The sequence below is a fragment of the Mastigoproctus giganteus genome, chromosome 3 (assembly GCF_048544385.1).
Source record: "Mastigoproctus giganteus isolate SK-2022 chromosome 3, ASM4854438v1, whole genome shotgun sequence".
Taxonomy (NCBI): domain Eukaryota; kingdom Metazoa; phylum Arthropoda; class Arachnida; order Uropygi; family Thelyphonidae; genus Mastigoproctus; species Mastigoproctus giganteus.
In genome coordinates this window covers 7,234,628-7,257,529 of record NC_143577.1, presented here as the reverse complement: position 1 = coordinate 7,257,529, position 22,902 = coordinate 7,234,628, and the positions used below count along the sequence as shown (strand labels likewise).

General features: G+C 38.7%; 1 protein-coding gene across 1 annotated transcript in view; it reads right to left on the bottom strand.

The window, feature by feature from the left end:
* LOC150087634 (O-acyltransferase like protein-like) overlaps positions 1–22,902 on the bottom strand; it is a 252,648-nt gene that overhangs the window by 35,364 nt on the left and 194,382 nt on the right. The window contains exons 10-11 of the mRNA XM_090369839.1: positions 17,212–17,426; positions 12,911–13,087 (exon numbers count right to left, since the gene is read on the bottom strand). Coding sequence (XP_090225965.1) covers positions 12,911–13,087; positions 17,212–17,426 — 392 coding nt within the window. The remainder of the gene's footprint in view (positions 1–12,910; positions 13,088–17,211; positions 17,427–22,902) is intronic.

Here is a 22,902-nt window from a genome sequence, read left to right as displayed (position 1 = left end):
GGTGGAAGTAAAGATAGGCAAAAGTTGTAACCGATAGCTTTGGCAAGAGATCAGACTGCTTAACTACCATTTGAACAAGAAGCAAGTTTTCTACTGTTAGCCTGTTCAAAACCATGTTTGGATTGATTAATATCTGTTTTACAATTGTTGCAAACCTTGGTGTACGAAGAAAATGAATCCAGTTGTAATATGCAACATTCTTATCTTGTCATTCTTATCTTATCTTGGACAGCCTGAGCACATTTATTGGAAAACCATGGTTTAGACATAGAACAAATTTTTAAGGACGTGTGAGGAATAAAGAATTTCATTCCTAGCACTGAACCCTGGGGAACTCTACTGGTAACTGTAGTCCAAGAACAGCAGTGTCTTTTGATAACCACTCTGTTGTCGCCCACTCAGCCATCCCTTTATCAACAGCAGTTCCCTTAATGCCACACTTCTGCAATATGTACAGCAGTCTTTTATGTGGAACAGTGTCAAAAGCTGTTCTTAAATCTAAGGATATGATGTCAAAATTACTTTTTCCAACAAGTTCCTATGTTACTGCATCATAGTATCCAACTGATTGACCAGATAAGATTCTTATAAAATCTACACTGTGGCTGCAGTATAACTCCATTCCTGTCTAGATGGTCCTGCATTACTTATTTAACAGTGACTCCATTATTTTCCCTGGAACAGAAGTCAAGCTAACAGGTTTGCAATTACTTGTGTCACTCTTTGATCATCCTTTGTGAATAGGGGAGACATTTGCACATCACCAGTCCAAAGGACTTCCCTCAATCTCTGAGAATTATGGCTAAAGATTTGTTTTCCTATTTTGCTACCTTTCTTAATATAATTGGACAGATCCCATCCACCCCAGGTGTTTTTATTATGTTTGGCTACAATAATGTTACTTCCACTTTTCACTTTAGTTATTGCAAAATTATTTAGATCCATATTAGAATTTGATACACTTCTACCATCACCATCCCTAAAAAATTCCTCATCTGTGAACAAAGACGCAAAATATCTATTCGGTTTGTCAGCAACCTGGGCAGAATTATCAACAGTTAAACCAAACATATCCAACAGACCAATGTGGTTCAACTCCTTCCTTCTGGTGGTTACATAAATAAAGAAGTCTTTACTACTTTTCATTCTCTGCCAGAGATTTCTCATTATCTGCCTTAGTTTGCCTAACCTTCTTTGTGACTTGATTGCAGTCTAGTTACATTTACTGTAGGCCGCGGCATCACCTGATAATTTATATTCATCCTGTGCATTTTTCTTCTCTGTGACAGGTATCATTAGTTCCTAACATCCACTTAGGTCTAAACCTTGAACAGTATGAACGGTATTTTTTAGTTAGTATAAAAAGCTATCTTCTAAGATTACCCCGTGATGCTTCCCAGTCAGAATTTGCTGTTGGTAACGTCAATTAGTTCCATTGCATAGAATTTAAAAACTGTTTCAGACCATTTCAGTCACCTTTATGAAAACAAAAGCTCCTTCCTTTTTACCCTTGGTAGTTACATCTTTAAGTAAATTATGTTCATAATAACTGTACAATCCTACACCAACCATTATTAAATAAAAAATTTAGAGTTGTGTTGTATTAAGGTAACAATGATAAAAATGAAATAAAATAAATAAAATGAATAGTATAATTACACCAGATAAAACTGATAAAATAAGATACCTGTCTGTACAATAAAAATATAAAACACAATAAAATGCAAAAAAACAATGTGGATAAAAGCAATAAAATACAGAAGCTTTCAGAGGCGTCCACCTCCTTTTTCAACAGTGAAGCTTATCGTACAGTACACCCTTAAATATCAGCAGGCTCACAGTTCACAGCATGTGTATGGGAGCATGGGCAATATTCTCCCCATGTGCACTGGAACTGGAAATGGCTCAGGAGTGTGCCAGGTGGAACTGTTTGTTGTTTGTTACTTGGTTTTTAGGAGCATTAGCAACTAAGGCCATATTGCTCCGGGAATATGCAGTGGTCATTCCCTGACCTTTCCGCATCCTCTGTATTTGGTGGTGACGGGCTCGAACCCCGGTCTAATCAAGAAGCATGTGCTACGCACTGCTGCTCCTTCCCACCTGGCTATGGAGGCACCCCAGGTGGAACTGTTCATCCTGTCCAAGAAGCACAGCTTCGAAGAGGGGATGAATGCAGATTCCCCTGTCTCTATTAATAGTGTTGCTCTCAGGCCACTTGCAGTCCCAAAATCTGTGTGCCCGGTCAACACTAACAGCTTCATCAGGAGAGATTTGATGGTGCTCCTTCCAAAAATGTTCTGCCACAGCAGACCTCCCATAATCCATGGTCTTTATCTTGCTGATATGCTCCCCATGCGATCTTTAAACCGACACTTTATTTCACCAACATAATATTCCCCACAATCCGGGCATTTTATCTCATATACGACCCTACTTACACATTCCATAGGTATGGGGCCCTTAACCTGTGACACAACTGTGTGTAACCTCCACCCTGGTAGCTGCACATAGCGTGTCTGGTAATCGGGCAATACCCGAGTTATACACTCAGTTAGGCCTGGATGGTAGGGAATATATGTAGTGGCAATGGATGTAAACGGCTCTCCATGTCAGTGCCCCGCTTCTCGGATACATTTATCTATGATCCTCTGGGGATAGCTGCATTTTCTGAGATCTGTTGTGACACATTTCTTCTTTTCTATCCTAGGAGGTGCTGCAATGGGACCCAGCCCTATCCAGTAATGCCCTAATGACACTGTTCTTGTGATGGTTGGCTTGTGCTGCATTGGCCCCAGCACATGGGTTTCCTATACACACTGGTTTCACTCTAGGGCCTTCCCTATGTTTTTTTTTTTGGTAGTTGTTGGCACATAGGCTTCTGTGGCCGTAATGCACCTCCCAAGGTTTTTGCAGTACTTTGATCCAAGCCCGAGGCAGAAATCAAACCCGCAACCTTTGGGTTGCCAGGCAGGCACTTTACCCACCCGGCTAGCCTGGTCGGCCTTCCCTATGTACCAACACATCAAGGAAAGGGAGGGTACCCTCTACTTCCACCTCTGAGGTGAACTGAATAAACGGGGAGAAGCTATTGAGGAAACCAAGCAACTCATCCTTTCTCCCTCTCCGAATAATTGTAAACGCATCATCGACGAATCGTTTCCATGCATGCATGGGCAGAACCGACCCATCAAAAATCCTGGATTCAGCTCCTCCACACACACAGCTAAATTTGCTATGACAGCACTAATAGGGGAGCCCATTTCTGTGCCGTAAACCTGCTTACACATTGTGGTTTGGAATACCATGGTGGTACTCAAGAGACAGTTCCACCCCACTACAAATATCCTCCACACTAAACAGAGTCCTATTCCTTAGGGTGTCATCTTTCTTCAATGCCACACTTGCACATTTCACCCCATGGTCAATAGGAATGCACATAAACAAGGATACCACACCAAATGACACCATTGTCTCACCCTCTTCTATAACCTGATCCATTATAAATCGTACAAAGTCTCCACTATTCCTGATAGTAAAATTGGAACATCCAACAATAGGAAAAATTAGTCTGGCTAAGAACCTGAACAAAGCATGTGTAGGGCTGCCTATAAATGACACAATCGGCCTAAGCAGAACCCCTGCCTTATGAATCTTTGGTAGGCCATAGAACCTAGGTAGTTGGCATTCTGTTGCATGCAATGTCCAATAAACATCTTTAGAAATCTTTTCAGTCTTCAACCAACCTTGTAAAGTCTTGTTTACCTGCTTTTCCAATCCCACCAATGGATTCCTACAAGTAACCCTATATGTCATTCTATCATTCAAAGGTTCCAAGGCTTTGTTACAATATTCTTCTTTGTCAAGAATCACCATTGACCTTCCTTTATCTGCGGGCAAAACCACGATGCTCTCGTCTTGTCTAAGCTACTTAAGCGCCTTCCTCTGACTAATGCTAAGATTGGAGAAAGCTACCTGACTCAAAATTGCTGAGGTTCTTGTACAGATCTCATTGGCCACGACCACTGGCAATTTATTCACAGATCTTTTGATGACCATAGCCACTTCTGCTATTGGCGGATTTGGAGGGATCACCGCAAACTTCATGCCTAGGTTTAAAACCCTCCTCTTGTTCTTTAGTTAATTGCTTGCTGCTCAAATTACATATAATGGGCTTCCCTATTAGTGCTGTCATAGCAAATTTAGCTATGGAGGAGCTCGAATCCAGAATTTTTGATGGTTCGGTTCTCCACATGTGTGCATGGAAATGATACATCGACAATACATTTACAGTTATTCGGGGGAGAGAGGATGAGGCGCTTGGTTTCCTCAATAGCTTCTCCCCATTTATTCAGTCCACCTCAGAGGTGGAAATAGAGGGTACCCTCCCTTTCCTTGATGTGTTGGTACATAGGGAAGGCCCTAGAATGAAACCAGAGTGTGTAGGAAACCCATGTGCCGGGGCCAATAAACACAGTACAATACAGCACAAACCAACCATCACAAGAACAGTGTCATTAGGGCATTACTGCATAGGGCTGGATCCCATTACAGCACCTCCGAGGATAGAAAAGAAGAAATTAAACGTGTCACAACAGATCTCAGAAAATGCGGCTACCTCCAAAAAAAAACACACTTCCACTTCATCCCTCTGTTTGTTCGAAATACCTGTCCAGCTGAGCCTTAAACTTATTTAGGTTATCAACTTCCACGACAAGGGGTGGAAGTCTGTTCCACCAACCAACCACCCGCTGGCTAAAGGAAAATTTCCGCACGTCTATCCTATATCTGTCGTTCCTCAATTTGAATTTATGCCCTGTCAGGTGATTATTCTGAGAAAGAGGAAGAATCCCATCAGCATTGAGCATGCTCAAACCATTCAAGGCTTTATACACCTCTATCAGATCACCTCGCTGGTCCTTGTCTCCAGACACTGTAATTTGCAAAACTTAAGCCTTTCTTCGTAAAAGCACCCCTTTGTTCCATTCACTAATCTTGTTGCCCTTCTCTGTACTCGTTCCAGCAGCTCTACATCCTTCTTGAAATGAGGCCTCCAGACCTATATACAGTACTCTAGGTGTGGACTGACCACACCTAGAGTACTGTATACAGGTCTAACTTCCCTTGTATAAGGCCAGTGTACAGTACTGTATACAGGCCTTATACAAGGGAATAATCACCTCCTTATCCCTGCTAGAAAAATTCCTATATATCATTGACAATACACCATGAGCTACTCTCTTGCAGCCCGTCTGCACTGCTCAGAGAACTTCATATCTCCCTGCACAACCACCCCCAGGTCCCTTTCATTCTCTACCACTGTCAGTGTAGTACCACAGAGTTGATACGTTGCTCTGGGGTTGCTGTTTCCCATATGTAGTACTTTACATTTGTCAATGTTAAACTTCATTTGCCACCTCTCAGCTCATCTGCTCAACTTTTCCAGATCCTGTTGAAGCAGCATAATGTCAGTAGTGCCCTTGACAACCCGGCCAACCTTCGTATCGTCTGCAAACTTGGACATTAAGCTTGATATACCATCATCAATATCATTTATAAATACAGAAAACAATAATGGACCAAACACTAAACCCTGAGGGAATCCACTGATAATATTAGTCCACGATGAGCAGTGTCCATTGATTACCACTCTCTGTCTTCTCCCCCTTAACCATCCCTTTATCCATAGCAGCAATTTGCCTCCAATGCCACACTACTCCAATTTGTGCAGCAGTCTTCCATGTGCAACAGTATCAAAAGCCTTTCTAAGATCCAAGTATATAATATCAAAGTTATTTCCTGCATCCAGTTCTTTTTGTGACTGCATCATAGTATCCAATCAAATTGGTCAGACAAGATTTCCCCTTAACAAAACCATGCTGTGTCCGAGCTATAATTGAAGTCTTGTCTAGATGATCCTGCAGTGCTTCTTTAACCAGTGCCTCCATTCATTTTCCTGGAACAGAAGTTAAACTCACAGGTCTATAATTACTTGTGTCAGCCTTTGATCCTCCTTTGTGAATTGGGGTCACATTTGCACATCTCCAGTCTGTGGGTACCTCCTCTGAGTCCAAGGAAGCTCTCATAATTATGGCTAAGGGTTTGCTTACTTTCTTTGCTGCCTCCTTTAATATAACTGGATAGATCCCATCCACCTCAGGTGGCTTTCTTGTCTTTATCTTCAACAATTTCTCCTCCACTTTACTCTCAGTTATTACAAGATTCTCTAGCTTACTGCCAGAGTTGAATACACCTCTGGCATTCCCCTCGCTGAATAACTCCTCATGTGTGAATGTTGATGCAAAATATTCATTTAGATTGTTAGCTACCTGAGCAGGATCATCAACAGTTGACCCTTCGATATCAAGTGGACCAATCTGATTCATCCCCTTCCTTCTAGAGTTTACATAAGTAAAGAACTCTTTGCTGTTTTTCTTTGCATTCCTTGCCAAAGATTTCTCGTAATCTGCCTTCGCCTGCCTAACCTCCTTTGTAACTTGGTTACAGATTAACTTGTATCTATCATATGCTTCTGTGTCACATTTTAATTTGTATCTATCCCATGCATTTTTCTTCTCTGCCATATGTCTCATTAGTTCATCTGACATCCATTTAGGCCTAAACCTTGAACAATATTTTTTAGTTGGTATGTAAAGCCTAGTAGCTTCCAAGATAAGTTCTTTGAATGTTTCCCATTTTGAATTTGCTGTTGGTAACATCATCAGTTGGTCCCACTTTATAGAATTTAAATACTGTCTCAGTCCATCGTAGTCGCCTTTACGAAAGCAATAACCCTTCCCTTTACCCCTAATGGTAGTTACCTCTTTGAGTAGATCCAACTTCAGCGCACTGTGATCACTTCCACCTGAGGTTCATTTATCTGCAGATTCTTAATGCATGAAGAATCACTACTGATAATCAAATCAAGAGTATTACTCCCTCTAGTTGCCTCCCAAACATGCTGATGTAGAAAACAATCATCCAATAAATCCACAAAAGCCTTGCTAGTGTGTGAGTGACGAGCCCCCAAATTCCAGTCAATATCTGGGAAATTAAAATCCCCCATTATAAGACTCTCTGATTTACTGGCCCACTCTATTTTCCTGTACAGTTTCTTATTATACTCATCAGAGTCATTAGGCCTATAGCACACTCCTACTCTCAATTTTGATCTCCAAATGCTTATGTCACACCAAACTGACTCGACACCGCACTGTCCAGCGATGTCGACTGGCTTCACTTCTTTGGATTTTGTGTGTTTCTTAACTAATAGCATAACCCCTCCTCCCTTCCTATCCTGTCTATCCTTTCTGTAGACGTTGTACTCCCCAAATTCCAGTTCTGCATTCCTTATATCTGTGTGACACCACGTCTCTGATATCCCAACAATATCTGCCTTTGATGTTTTGAGCAATACCTCAAATTCATCAAATTTATTTACTAAACTCCTAGCATTGGTGTACACGCAAGTATACATGCACCTGTTTCTATTCTTAGCTACCCTAACACAACTTGTACAACTTGTGTTTACTTGTACCGCAGTGACTCCCAGCAGTCTCTGAAATATCCTACATCTTGTTTTTCAGGCTCCTGTTCATTCCAATAAAGTACAAGAATCTCTTTCACCTCTGCCAGTGGCTACTGTTAATCTATTAATCTTTGTCTCCCCCCAAGCTAGCAGTTTTCCGACCCACCTAACACTGCCTCGATAGCATCAGCAAATATTCTTGCACCCTTTCTATTTAAGTGTATCCCATCCCTGTAGAAGCAGTCTCTCCTGTTAACAAGTACAGTCCAGGCTGAAAAAAATTCTACCACTTGAGCCTTGCACAATCTTTCCAGGGCCGAATTAATCGACAAGGCTCTCATCATATACTCCCTCCTATCGTGTTTGGGCAGAATTGCAGACACTTTCAAATTCAACCCTAATTCACGGCTTTTTTTCAACAGCGACCTGTACTTGTTAAGTAATTCTGCCGGTCTCCTACTCTTGATATCATTAATGCCAACGTGTACAACTATATCACCTTTTGTGCCCTTAAAAGATGATATCCGCTCTGCAACGTCATAAACCTTTGCCCCTGGCAGACATACCCTGGTCCTGTTTCACCTATCCTTTTTACAAAGCATGTTCCCCGTTTCCCTGACAATAGAGTCACCAACAACTACTAACTACTAGTTCCTGGGCCGACCGGGCTAGCCAGATTGGTAAAGTGCCTGCCTGGCAACCCAAAGGTCGCGGGTTTGATCAAAGTACTGCAAAAACCTTGGGAGGTGCATTATGGCCACAGAAGCCTATGCACCAACAACTACCAAAAAAAAAAAACTAGTTCCTGTGGGACCAGCACATTCTGCCTTGGGGGTTGCTGCTATGAGATAAAATGGCCAGATTGTGGGGAATTAGCATTAGCATTAGCATTAGTAGAGGCATTTGATGCAAGAAAGCAAGCTTATGCAGCATCAGCCAAAAAAAAAAAAAAAAAAAGTAACATAAATAAATAAAAATAACCACTTCCACTTCACCCCTCTGTTCGTTCGAAATACCTGTCCAGCTGAGCCTTAAACTTATTTAGGCTATCAACTTCCACGACAAGGGATGGAAGTCTGTTCCACCCACCAACCACCCGCTGGCTAAAGGCAAATTTCCGCACATCTATCCTACATCTGTCTTTCCTCAATTTGAATTTATGCCCTCTCAGGTGATCTTTCTGAGCTAGAGGAAGAATCCCATCAGCATTGAGCATGCTCAAACCATTCAAGGCTTTGTACACCTCTATCAGATCACCCCGCTGGTGCCTAGTTTCCAGACACTGTAATTTGCAAAACTTAAGACTTTCTTCGTAAGAGAACCCCTTTGTCCCATTCACCAATCTAGTTGCCCTTCTCTGTACTCGTTCCAGCAGCTCTACATCCTTCCTGAAATGAGGCCTCCAGGCCTGTATACAGTACTCTAGGTGTGGCCTGACCATTGCCTTATACAAGGGAATAATCACCTCCTTATCCCTGCTAGAAAAATTCCTATATATCATTGACTATACACCATGAGCTACTCTTGCAGCTCGTCTGCACTGCTCAGAGAACTTCATATCTGCCTGCACCACCACCCCCAGGTCCCTTTCATTCTCTACCACTGTCAGTGTAGTACCACAGAGTTGATACGTTGCTCTGGGGTTGCTGTTTCCCATATGTCGTACTTTACATTTGTCAATGTTAAACTTCATTTGCCACCTCGAAGCCCATCTGCTCAACCTTTCCAAATCCTGTTGCAGCAGCATAGTGTCAGTAGTGTCCTTGACAACCCTGCCAACCTTTGTATCGTCTGCAAACTTGGACATTAAGCCGGATATACCATCATCAATATCATTTATAAATACAGAAAACAATAAAGGCCCCAATACTGAACCCTGAGGGACTCCACTAATAACATTAGTTCACGATGAGCAGTGTCCATTGATTACCACTCTCTGTCTTCTCCCCCTCAACCACCCCTTTATCCATAGCAGCAACTTGCCTCCAATGCCACACTGCTCCAATTTGTGCAGCAGTCTTCCATGTGCAACAGTATCAAAAGCCTTTCTAAGTTCCAAGTATATAATATCAAAGTTATTCCGTGCATCCAGTTCTTTTGTGACTGCATCATAGTATCCAATCAAATTGGTCAGGCAAGACTTCCCCTTAACAAAACCATGCTGTGTCCTAGCTATAACTGAAGTCTTGTCTAGATGATCCTGCAGTGCTTCTTTCACCAGTGCCTCCATTAATTTTCCGGGAACAGAAGTTAAACTCACAGGTCTATAATTACTTGTGTCAGCCTTTGATCCCCCTTTGTGAATTGGGGTCACATTTGCATATCTCCAGTCAATGGGTACCTCCCCTGAGTCCAAGGAAGCTCTCATAATTATGGCTAAGGGTTTGCTTACCTCCTTTGCTGCCTCCTTTAATATAACTGGATAGATCCCATCCACCCCAGGTGCCTTTCTTGTGTTTATCTTCAACAATTTCTCCTCCACTTTGCTCTCAGTTATTACAAGATTCTCTAGCTTACTCCTAGAGTTGAATACACCTCTGGTATTCCCCTCGCTGAATAACTCCTCATGTGTGAATGTCGATGCAAAATATTCATTTAGTTTGTTAGCTACCCGAGCAGGGTCATCAACAGTTGACCCATCGATCTCAAGTGGACCAATCTGATTCATCCCCTTCCTTCTAGAGTTTACATAAGTAAAGAACTCTTTGCTGTTTTTCTTCGCATCCCTTGCCAAGGATCTCTCGTAATCTGCCTTCGCCTGCCTAACCTCCTTTGTAACTTGGTTACAGATCAACTTGTATCTATCATAGGCGTCCGTGTCACGTGTTAATTTGTATGTATCCCATGCATTTTTCTTCTCTGCCATATGCCTCATTAGTTCATCTGACAACCATTTAGGCCTAAACCTTGAACAATATTTCTTAGTTGGTATGTAAAGCCTAGTAGCTTCCACGATAAGTTCTTTGAATGCTTCCCATTTTGAATTTGCTGTTGGCAATATCATCAGTTGATCCCACTGTATAGAATTTAAATACTGTCTCAGTCCATTGTAGTCGCCTTTACGAAAGCAATACCCCTTCCCTTTACCCCTAATGGTAGTTACCTCTTTGAGTAACTCCCACTTCAGCACACTGTGATCACTGCCACCAAGTGGTTCATTTATCTGCAGATTCTTAATGCATGAAGAATCACTACTGATAATCAAATCAAGAGTATTACTCCCTCTAGTTGCCTCCCGAACATGCTGATGTAGAAAACAATCATCCAATAAATCCACAAAAGCCTTGCTACTGTGTGAGTGACCAGCCCCCAAATTCCAGTCAATATCTGGGAAATTAAAATCCCCCATTATAAGACTCTCTGATTTACTGGCCCACTCTATTTCTCCGAACAGTTTCTTATTATACTCATCAGAGTCATTAGGCCTATAGCACACTCCTACTCTCAATTTTGATCTCCCAATGCTTATGTCACACCAAACTGACTCGACACTGCACTGTCCAGCGATGTCGACTGGCTTCACTTCCTTGGATTTTATGTGTTTTTTAACTAATAGCATAACCCCTCCTCCCTTCCTATCCTGTCTATCCTTTCTGTAGACATTGTACTCCCCAAATTCCAGTTCTGCATTTCTTATATCTGTGTGACACCACGTCTCTGAAATCCCCACAATATCTGCCTTTGATGTTTTGAGCAATACCTCAAATTCATCAAATTTATTTACTAAACTCCTAGCATTGGTGTACACACAAGTATACATGCACCTGTTCTTTTTCTTAGCTACCCTAACACAACCCATGTGTTTACTTGTACCCCAATGATTCCCAGCAGTCTCTGAAATATCCTGCATCTTATTTTCCAGGCTGCGGCTCATTCCAATAGAAGCAGTGCAAGAATCACTTTCACCTCTGCCAGTGGCTACTGTTAATCTATTAGTCCTTGTATCCCCCCAATCTAGCAGTTTTCCGACCCACCTAACATTGCCTCGATAGCATCAGCAAACATTCTTGCACCCTTTCTATTTAAGTGTATCCCATCCCTGTAGAAGCAGTCTCTCCTGTTAAAAAGTACAGACCAGGCTGAAAAAAATTCTACCCCTTGAGCCCTGCACAATCTTTCCAGGGCCGAATTGATTGACAGGGCTCTCATCATATACTCCCTCCTATCGTGTCTGGGCAGAATTGCAGACACTTTCAATTTCAACCCTAATTCACGGCTTTTTTTCATCAGTGACCTGTACTTGTCAAGTAATTCCGCCGGTCTCCTACTCTTAATGTCATTAGTGCCAACGTGTACAACTATATCACCTTTTGTGCCCTTAAAAGATGATATCCGCTCTACAACGTCATCAACCTTTGCCCCTGGCAGACATACCCTGGTCCTATTCCACCTATCCTTTTTACAAAGCATGTTTCCCGTTTCCCTGACAATAGTGTTATGTCCTTCCCTGAATGTTATGTTGGTGAAACAAAGCGTCAGTTTAAAGATCGCATGGGGAGCATATCAGCAAGATAAAAACCATGGATTATCGGAGGTCTGCTGTGGCAGAGCCTTTTTGGCAGGAGCACAATCAAATCTCTGCTGACAAAGCTGTTATCGTCGACCAAGCGCAGAGATTTTTGGACCGCAAGTGGCTTGAGAGTTTGCGGATTTGCTCCTCTGAGAGCAACACTATTAATAGAGACAGGAGAATCTGCATTCATCCCCTCTTCAAAGCTGTGGTTCTTGAACAGGATGAACAGTTCCACCTGGCATGCTCCTGAACCATTTCCGGTTCCCGTGCACATGGAGAAAATACTGGCCATGCTCCTATAGAAATACGTGCTGTGAACAGTAAGCCTGCTGATATTTAAGGATATACTGTACGATAAGCTTCACTATTGAAAAAGGAGGTGGACACCACTGAAAGCTTCAGAATTTTATCGCTTTTATCCACATTGTTTTATTGAATTTTATATTTTTATTGTAAAGACAGGTATCTTATTTTATCAGTTTTATCTAGTGTAATTATATACTATTCATTTTATTTAATTTTTATCATTATTACCTTAATATAACACAACTCTAAATTTTCTATTTAATAACAGTTGGTGTAGGATTGTACATTTATTGTGAACATGAATATTCCCAACCCTAGAGGCCTATTTGAAGATTTCAGTAAATCACATGACATCAACACACTTGATTACTGCTGCCTAGTAGTTCTTTTATCTGCAGATTACATTAATATTGTTAGTGAGCACTTCATCAAAAATTTTTTGGTTTCTATTTTTTTATATTTTATTGTTTCCAAAATGCATCTGTTCTGGTAATCAATATCATTAATTAAACCAAAATTTTAAATTATTAATTATTTAATTATTATTATTATTCCAAAAGACTCACCTAATAACGTTGGAGGAGTGAAAGGAAACGTAAAGGTATGTCCCAATATTACCCAAGTCATACTGAGAAATCGGATGCCATGTAGGCAAGTCATCTGACCTTCCAAATTTTCAGTGTTCAGAATTTTAGCTCCATTTGTGAACACTGAGAAGCACTTAAGAAATTTAGTCAAATACTCTGAAAAATTAATTAGAATTAATCATTATTTATTTTTATAAATCTATAGCAAGGATTGGCAACTTTTCAGTGATGGTGTACTGAGTTCATTCTGGTGTGAGAGCTTATTTTGGGTTAACTTGGATGTGAGGACTCTCATACCAGTGAATTTTTATGTGAGGGATTTCTGTGTGTAAAGAAACTACCTGCTGTTCATTTACAAAAATGGGTGCAGATATGGTGAGTGAGTTTTTGAAATATATTTAGGAAACCACAGAAATTTAACTGAAGTATATGTAGGCCTGTCTGTTTTTATGGTAACTTTAATAGGACTGCCTTGTTAAGGTGATTAAATGAAATTGTCTGCAGTGTTACCATCTAGGGCAGTGATGTCCAACCTATGGCCCATGTAGAAAGTGAACTAAAAGAGCATTTTAGGGAGTCGCATCACTGCGTGCATAGGCATGCAAGTGTCGAGCTGGACTGTATCAAGATGTAGAATAGATGTGCGGAAATTTGCCTTTAGCCAGCAGGCAGTTAATTGCTGGAACAAACTTCCATCTGTCGTTGTGGAAGTTTATAGGTTAAATAAATTTAAGGAGGAATTGGACAGGCATTTGGAGGGAATGGTGTGATTTTTTTTTTTTTTTGGCTGATGCTGCATAAGCTCATACACTTGCTTTCTTGCATCACATGCCACTACTACTATTACTACTACTACTATTTCTTCAATTCTAAACAATCTAATTTTAAAGGCCAAATTTTCCACATCAATTATCTCAGAATTACGATTTTTGAGTTATGCCACTATTGCAGCCAGTGAGTAATATATAGTCATCAATCTTTTCATATTGCGAAATTCTACTATTTTTGATATAATTTGTTTATTGTATTGAATTAAAAAAATCATACTTAAAAATATTCTGAAATAGTAAAATCGATGTGGAGTGTCATGTTTTTAATCAAAGGTGGACTGAAGGCTATTTCTTCATTGAGTACAATGAGAGAGCAGTGCATTGGTGTATAAGGAGACTGTGTTAGTTTTTAAAGAGTATAATTTAAAAAGACACTGTGATTTCAAGCATAGATCTTATGATCACTATAAAGGGGTGTTGGGAAAAGAAAAGTGTTCAAAGTTACAAAACGAATTAAGAAAACAAAATACACTGAAAATGTATCAGTAAAGAAATTTATCTGCTGTAAGTGCCAGTTATCAAGTTGTACATGTGATCGCTTTTGAAAGTAAACTGTTCAGTGATGGTGAATTTATTAAACGTTGTTTGTTAAAAGTTGTGGAAGAAATTTGTTTGTTTGTTTGTTATTTGGTTTTTAGGAGCATTAGCAACTAAGGCCATATTGCTCCGGTATATGCGGTGGTCATTCCCTGACCTTTCCACATCCTCCGTATTTGGTGGTGACGGGCTCGAACCCCGGTCTAATCAAGAAGCGTGTGCTACGCACTGCTGCTCCTTCCCACTTGGCTACGGAGACGCCTGAAGAAATTTGTATGGAGAAACGAACAATCATACAAGACATTAGTTTGTCTCGGCAAACTAATTATACGAAGAGTAGTCGATTTTGGAAAGAATTTGTTCGAAAAATTTTTGGAAAACATAAAACAAATGAAATATTTTAGTGTGGCACAGCCCAACTCCTTATCTGCATATAGGGAATTAATGATAATTTTGTACTAGTTGAAGATTCAGCTGATCTACAGAGTATGAACGGAACAACTACAGCTGAAAATCTTTTTTGAAATTTTTTTCCAATCTATTAAAAAGTCAGGATTAAATATTAAAAACCTGGTAGGAGTCAACACTGACAGTGCAAAAGAATATTATTGGTAAAAACATTGGACTTATGGCTAGAATAACCAAGAAAATGATCTATCAGGGCTGAGCATCCGATTGGAACTGCATTGTACATCAAGAAGCTCTCCGTGGAAAGTATTGGATTTCCAACATGTTATGAATGTGGTTATTTCAACTGTAAATTTTATATGATCACATGTTTCATATTATTGTATTATGATCATATTTTATATGATCGTATGTTTCAACAATTTCTTTCAGAAATTGAAACTGAATATAAAGATGTAATTTTACATAGTGTAGTTACATGACTTATTCGTGATAAAGTGTTTTATTTCTTTAAACTGCATCATGAAATTGATATTTTTATGACAGAAAAAGAGAAACCAATAAAACAACTATCAAATATGGCATGGCTGTTTGATCTTACAATTCTTACAGATATTTCTAGTCATTTAAATGTTCTTAATTTAAAACTACAAGGAAAATGAAAATTGGTCTCTGATTTGCATGGTGATATTAAATCATTTCAGAAAAAGTTATTATTTAAATCCCAAATTGAGCAAACCAATTTAGTTCACTTTGAATGTTGTTCAGAGCGAAAATAGAAATAAACACATTTCAAAATAATCTTTGCCTCTCGTTATTACAATTACTTTTGGATGAGTTTGAAAGTCAATTTTCTCTTATAAGATCCCATGAAAAATACATAAGCTTGTTTGAGAATCCATTTATTTCTATGGCTGGAAACTACAACCCAGGTTTGCTTGAAATTATTGATCTTCAAGCCAAAACATGGTTCAAAAATAAGTATATGGACTGTGAAAATAAACTACTTGCATTCTAAAAGGCTCTCCCAACTGAAAATTTTCCTATAATAAAAGAAAATGCCATGAAAATGGCTATTTTGTTCAGATCAACTTTGAGAGCAACTTTTTCCACTCATGAAATCAAATAAATATTTAAAAATAAACAGAATAACGGATAAGAATCTTCATTCCGTATTGAAAGAATTGGCATCACAAATTTTCAACCAAATTTTAAATGATTATCTAAAAATATCCAGCTTCAATCATATTTAATGTTGTTTTGTTCAGTAAATGTTATTATGTTTTGTACTTAATAAAATTCTTGAATATTTTAAATTTTAGGTGGTTTTTTTGTTTATTTTTGTTAGTTGTTGGTGCATCGGCTTCTGTGGCCATAATGCACCTCCCAAAGTTTTTGCATTTTACTCTGATCCAAGCCTGAGACGGGATTCGAACCAGTGACCTTTGGGTTGCCAGGCAGGCACTTTACCCACCTGGCTAGCCCGGTCGGCAAATTTTAGGTGTATCATTATATTTATTTATTCACCTTAATATTGAAAAGCAGTAATCCTTTTCAGGTTGCAAATTTTCTAAAGTGAGCATTTAAAAACAAAAGTAAGGTTTTTTTAAAAAAAACAAAAGTAAAGTATTTTTTTTAAAAAAAACAAAAGTAAAGTATTTTTTTTAAACAAAAATAAGTCGTATTTTTTAATTTCAATAATATCTAAAAAAATAAATCACTGACATAGATTTCTTGCACATAAAAGCATTAGGAATTTGCATTTTTGTATATACAGCCTGAAAATAAAAAATGGTAACATGAAAACAGAAACTTTCTTTTACATGTAACAAGATATGGAAAATGTAACACTAATTTTCTCAAATCTCTCAGTGCGGCCCACGAACAAATCTAACTTTGAATATGGCCCCTGTATGGGAAAAGGTTAGACAACACTGATCTAGTGTAACATCTGATGCCAAAGGTTGCCAATCCTTGATGTATAATGAAGATTAAGTTTTAATCAATACTTAGAAAACAGCTAATAAATAATTAATTTATTCAAATACTAAATAACTTAAAGGTTATTATTAGAGCATTACATCTAAAATATGCAAGTGTGTTTTCACAATTTCTGCTACCAACTGAATATGATGCATTGCCTGCTTTATACTGAGTTGATCTTAGGCTTTGGAATAATGTTTGTAACACTAGCAATATAAATTTTATAACTGAGGATTGAAATTATTGAAAGCAACAGAATGTTACAAGAAACTGGCATAGTACTCTGGAATAAAAAGATAAAAAGCTGTTTTTCAGGTACCATGCATCAGCTAGTTAAGGTAAGAAAAATGAATAAAGATGAAGGTAAGAAAACTGTATAAGAGGTAAAATAGATGAAATAAAACAAATGATTATTTCAAAATGCAGGAGGGAGCAGTGAGTTTCATATAGTTGGCTGCTCCATATTATAATTAGCACAAAGAAATCAAGATAACCTTGAAGTTTTGGTAAGATAAAGCTTACCTAAAGAACTTGGTGCATGTGCGGTTTTGACTTCCTTTTCAGAATTAATTCCCACTGATAAATCTGTACCTCCATTTTCTCCACCACTATGCAGCTCTGTTCCTTGTACTTCTTGTGTTGAGTGAATTCCACTTCTTCCTGAGATTTTATAATGTTCCAATATAGTCAGCATACTACCGAGCAGTGTAATTAGGAGGAGTAGACTTAACAGCACACTAAATGTTGATAAAATAAATAAATTTTTTTTTTCCAAAAATAAAAATTAAAATAACATTTATTACTTACAGTAAATGTACTCTCTTTCAAAGCAATATAATGAATAAGCCAAAAATAAGCTATCACATAAAATAAAGATTTTTATAGGATAGGATATAGGAGCATTTAAATATTTATTCCACCCTATAAAACATTTACCTAGTCAAGAAATGTTTCTCTCCTTACTCAAACAGTTTCATGCACACGTTCATGGATGTGATGTCAGACATTATGTGACAGTTAATATTAGTATGGCCAAATGATTCAATTTCTGACACTTGTCATGGTTTTCCAGGCATGATAGGCTATGGCTTATCACTTGGGAATCTAAGGTGCAGGGAGCCAACATTCAGGTAAGCCATGTCGACAATATTTCAGTGAAGTCTGGTTGTTTGGTTGTTCTGCAACAACCAAATCCTCTGCTTGCACTTTCACAATCATGGAACTGTTAGTAATGCTGGTATCCCCCCCCACCAAAGGTTCTTCAACCCTAAGCCTAGTATACTGGAAATGGCCACTCGGGTGTGAACCAACATAAGTAAGGGATAAATGTGGTGTCCATATCACACTGAGGAATGTCCCCCCCCCCTGCTTTTTGCTACCAGACAATACCAGTTAATCTCCAGAGCAAAACTACAGAAATGCCCATCTTTTCCATCAGTGACATCCTTTGAAGTTATGATGGGCACCATGGCGAGATTCAATCGTCTCTATATTTCAAGGGTGAAGCTTAAGCAGTTTTCACAGGATAGCTGCTAAATACTCAACTGGACTGACCCTTTTGGTAACTCTAGGAGGCATCCAGATTAGCCAGCATATAATCTCTCTGCCTCAACTCTGTCCTAGTGATTGGAGGGAGTCTGAGTAATGCAGGAGGCATTATCAATGCCAAGTAGCTTGGTATATTCTATGTACATGTACATCATATCCAAAAATTTCATTAATTCATACATGTCCTACTTTCCTTTGCATTTACGTTAACTGCTGAATGCATCATGAATAGTCTAACTAATACAAAAACCTTATCTGTGAAAAAAGATCTAAACCTCTAAAAACCATTCATACCACATATATATATGTGGGCTCAATTCCAATCTCAATGATGTCCATTTCAACTTATAATCTGCCAAGCCACACTTACCTTTTCTAGAATCCCAGAATCCCAGTTGCCTCAACCACAATTCCTCTCAATTTCCCTAATTATTTGCTTTACATTTCTTTTAATTCAAAGGTGGCATTTGCATTTTTGTTCACTCTGATATTCCTTGTCAGAGAGTTTTTAATTTGGAATTTTACGTAAAATCTCTTTACCCCATACTATCAAAGTCATCTGTTGCCTTTATCATTCTCCTAACTAACATAATCATTTGGAACTTCCTTCCTTTGAAACTCAACTTTCTTCAGTTTAACTTTCCTAGCTTAACAGTGAGGTCTGAGTAATTTCCCTTAGTCAATTTAATGTTCATAACTACAGCCGGCTTCAATTTTCCAGTTGCATCGACACAGCTGGTTGAAATACTGATATTATTAATGACCTCACACATCTTGCTACAGTAGCATAACATCAATTGAGATATGCTAATGCAGCATTACACCAATTAAGATATGCTAATGTAGCATATTGAACTTGGCTTGTATCCAGATCTCCAGTTACATTTTCTGCCTACACTAAAGCAATCAATACAGGCTTCATTTTAAAAAGGCTAATAACAGAAAAAACTTTCTTCTTGTCCACCTGATAGTTATGCATTCTGGTCTCTTGTCAGAAGGATGTCAGGCGAATTCTAAACAGTCTTGATGTTAAGAAAGCTCAGGTCCATATGTTATCAAAACTTGTGATTCTGAGCATGCTGCTGCTAACTTTATACTTTCCTATTCCAATGGTGTTTTTCCTTCTGCTTGAATATTTGCTTACATCCAACCAGTTTCTTAAAAAGAGTGACAAATTATTATCGCGCATACTTCTATTCTTTCCAAAGTAATGAGAAAATCTATCAACTGCCAACCCTTAAATTATCTTCAAACCTTCCATCTGGTTAACAGTTACAATATAGATTTTGTCAATGTCAATCCACTGGTGATATACTGGTTTATGTTACCCATCAATAGCTAAATTCAATGTAAAAGTTTAGTGAAATTCAAACAGCTGCTCAAGTTTTCAAATATTCAACACAATTTCTTAAAATGCCAATCTCCAGGTAATTCTCCAATGGGACGAAAACTTAGTTAATTTCAATTCTTCTAAAACTCAACCCTGTCTTATTTCTAGCAAAAGTCTACTGCTCCTATGCTCATTTTCAGTGACACTCACATTTCAAGATAAGATCGCATATCTCTATTACTCTTATTACTCTGATTCCTCATTTCTCTTGACATAAGCATATCTCAGATATTGCTTTCTCTACATCAAAAAAACTGGGCATTCTTCTTCACTCTTGGCATTACTTTTTTACTGAACAACTTGTCACTCTGTACAAATCTTGAATATGCCCCAAAACTTCTCTCATTCTCTTCCAAAATTGTCTGAAGACATGCCACAACCATTTATCATCCATTAACTCTGCAACTCAAAACTCACCCGGCCAACTACTCTTCTTCCTCATTTAACCTCTTTATGTCTTCTTTCTGAAATTTTCCTTCATATGTATTTCCTGAAAATTGCAATCTCCAGAAATTGAAGTCTAATATCAATGGGTACCTTTTGCCCTCTCAACCTTCAGCCCAAAACAGTACCACACAATATTGAGTATTATAGTTTCTCTTACGTTTCGTGTTTAGGGTTTCCAAAAAAAAAATGCAAGAAAATAAGCATTTTCTGTATCGGCCAAAAATAAAAGAAAATAATAATAAAAATAAGAAAAACACAACTATAATTAATTCCATTTCCATAAGTTAATCAATTGATTCCACTTTGACCTCAGCCAGACTCACTGCCTCCACCATGCTGGGTGAAACATTCAAGAATCTGTTACCCATAGGTCAACTTTATGACATCTAAGCTTCTGTTATTCCCTGAGATTTCATATTTGTGTCCCTTGGTTCTTACTTGAATAAAAAGGAAGAGCAGATCTTCCTCATTCAATAGAAGCAATAAATTTTAATTGGACCAATTTTTTGGACTTCATATGCAAAAGATACAAGGCTTTTTGAAGCATATCAGCCTGGCTCAGACTGTTAATCACCATTCCCACTTTCAAATCATCAGCAACCTTTCAGCTTCCCTTGGACACCCTCATCAGTATCATTTAAGAAAATTAGCATTAGCATTTGTAGAGGCATATGATGCAAGAAAGCAAGCTTATGCAGAATCAGCCAAAAAAAAAAACTTCCCATTTCACCCATTCATTCACTCCAAAGGTTTTCCCAATTCTTCCTTGAATTCATTTAAGCTGTCAACTCCAACAATGGCTAATGAAAATTTGTTCCAGCAATTTACTACCAGCAGGATAAATGCAAATTTCAACACATCTATTCTATAACTGTCTTTCCTCAATTTGAGTTTATGCCTCCTCAGGTTCAGGTGATATAGTTGTACATGGGCACTAACGATATCAAGAGTAGGAGACCGGCAGAATTGCTTAACAAGTACAGGTCACTGTTGAAAAAAGCCATGAAATAGGGTTGAATTTGAAAGTGTCTGCAATTCTGCCCAGACACAATAGGAGGGAGTATATGATGAGAGCCTTGTCGATCAATTCGGCCCTGGAAAGATTGTGCAAGGCTCAAGGGGTAGAATTTTTTTCAGCCTGGACTGTACTTGTTAATAGGAGGGATTGCTTCTACAGGGATGGGATACATTTAAATAGAAAGGGTGCAAGAATATTTGCTGATGCTATAGAGGCAGTGTTAGGTGGGTCGAAAAACTGCTAGCTTGGGGGGATACAAAGACAAATAGATTAACAGTAGCCACTGGCAGAGGTGAAAGATTCTTGCACTGCTTCTATTGGAATGAGCAGAAGCCTGAAAAACAAGATTCAGGATATTTCAGAGACTGCTGGGAGTCATTGCGGTACAAGTAAACACATGGGTTGTGTTAGGGTAGCTAAGAATAGAAATAGGTGCATGTATACTTGCGTGTACACCAATGCTAGGAGTTTAGTAAATAAATTTGATGAATTTGAGGTATTGCTCAAAACATCAAAGGCAGATATTGTTGGGATATCAGAGACTTGGTGTCACACAGATATAAGGAATGCAGAACTGGAATTTGGGGAGTACAACGTCTACAGAAAAGATAGACTGGATAGGAAGGGAGGAGGGGTTATGCTATTAGTTAAGAAATACATAAAATCCAAGGAAGTGAAGCCAGTGGACATCGCTGGACAGTGCAGTGTAGGAGTGTGCATTGGGAGATCAAAATTGAGAGTAGGAGTAGGAGTGTGCTATAGGCTTATTATACTCATCAGAGTCATAATGACTCTGATAAGTATAATAAGAAACTGTACAGGGAAATAGAGTGGGCCAGTAAATCAGAGAGTCTTATAATGGGAGATTTTAATTTCCCAGATATTGACTGGAATTTGTGGGCTGGTCACTCACACACTAGCAAGGCTTTTGTGGATTTATTGGATGATTGTTTTCTACATCAGCATATTCGGGAGGCAACTAGAGGGAGGAATACTCTTGATTTGATTATCAGCAGTATTTCTTCATGCATTAAGAATCTGCAGATAAATGAACCACTAGGTGGCAGTGATCACAGTGTGCTGAAGTGGGATTTACTCAAAGAGGTAACTACCATTAGGGGTAAAGGGAAGGGTTATTGCTTTCGTAAAGGCGACTACGATGGACTGAGACAGTATTTAAATTCTATACAGTGGGACCAACTGATGATGTTACCAACAGTAAATGCAAAATGGGAAGCATTCAAAGAACTTATCTTGGAAGCTACTAGACTTTACATACCAACTAAGAAATATTGTTCAAGGTTTAGGCCTAAATGGATGTCAGATGAACTGATGAGGAATATGGCAGAGAAGAAACATGCATGGGATACATACAAATTAACACATGACACAGAAGCCTATGATAGATACAAGTTGATCTGTAACCAAGTTACAAAGGAGGTTAGGCAGGCGAAGGCAGATTACGAGAAATCTTTGGCAAGGGATGCAAAGAAAAACAGCAAAGAGTTCTTTACTTATGTAAACTCTAGAAGGAAGGGGATGAATCAGATTGGTCCACTTGATATCGATGGGTCAACTGTTGATGATCCTGCTCAGGTAGCTAACAAACTAAATGAATATTTTGCATCGACATTCACACATGAGGAGTTATTTAGCGAGGGGAAAGCCAGAGGTGTATTCAACTCTAGCAGTAAGCTAGAGAATCTTGTAATAACTGAGAGTAAAGTGGAGGAGAAATTGTTGAAGATAAACACAAGAAAGGCACCTGGGGTGGATGGGATCTATCCAGTTATATTAAAGGAGGCAGCAA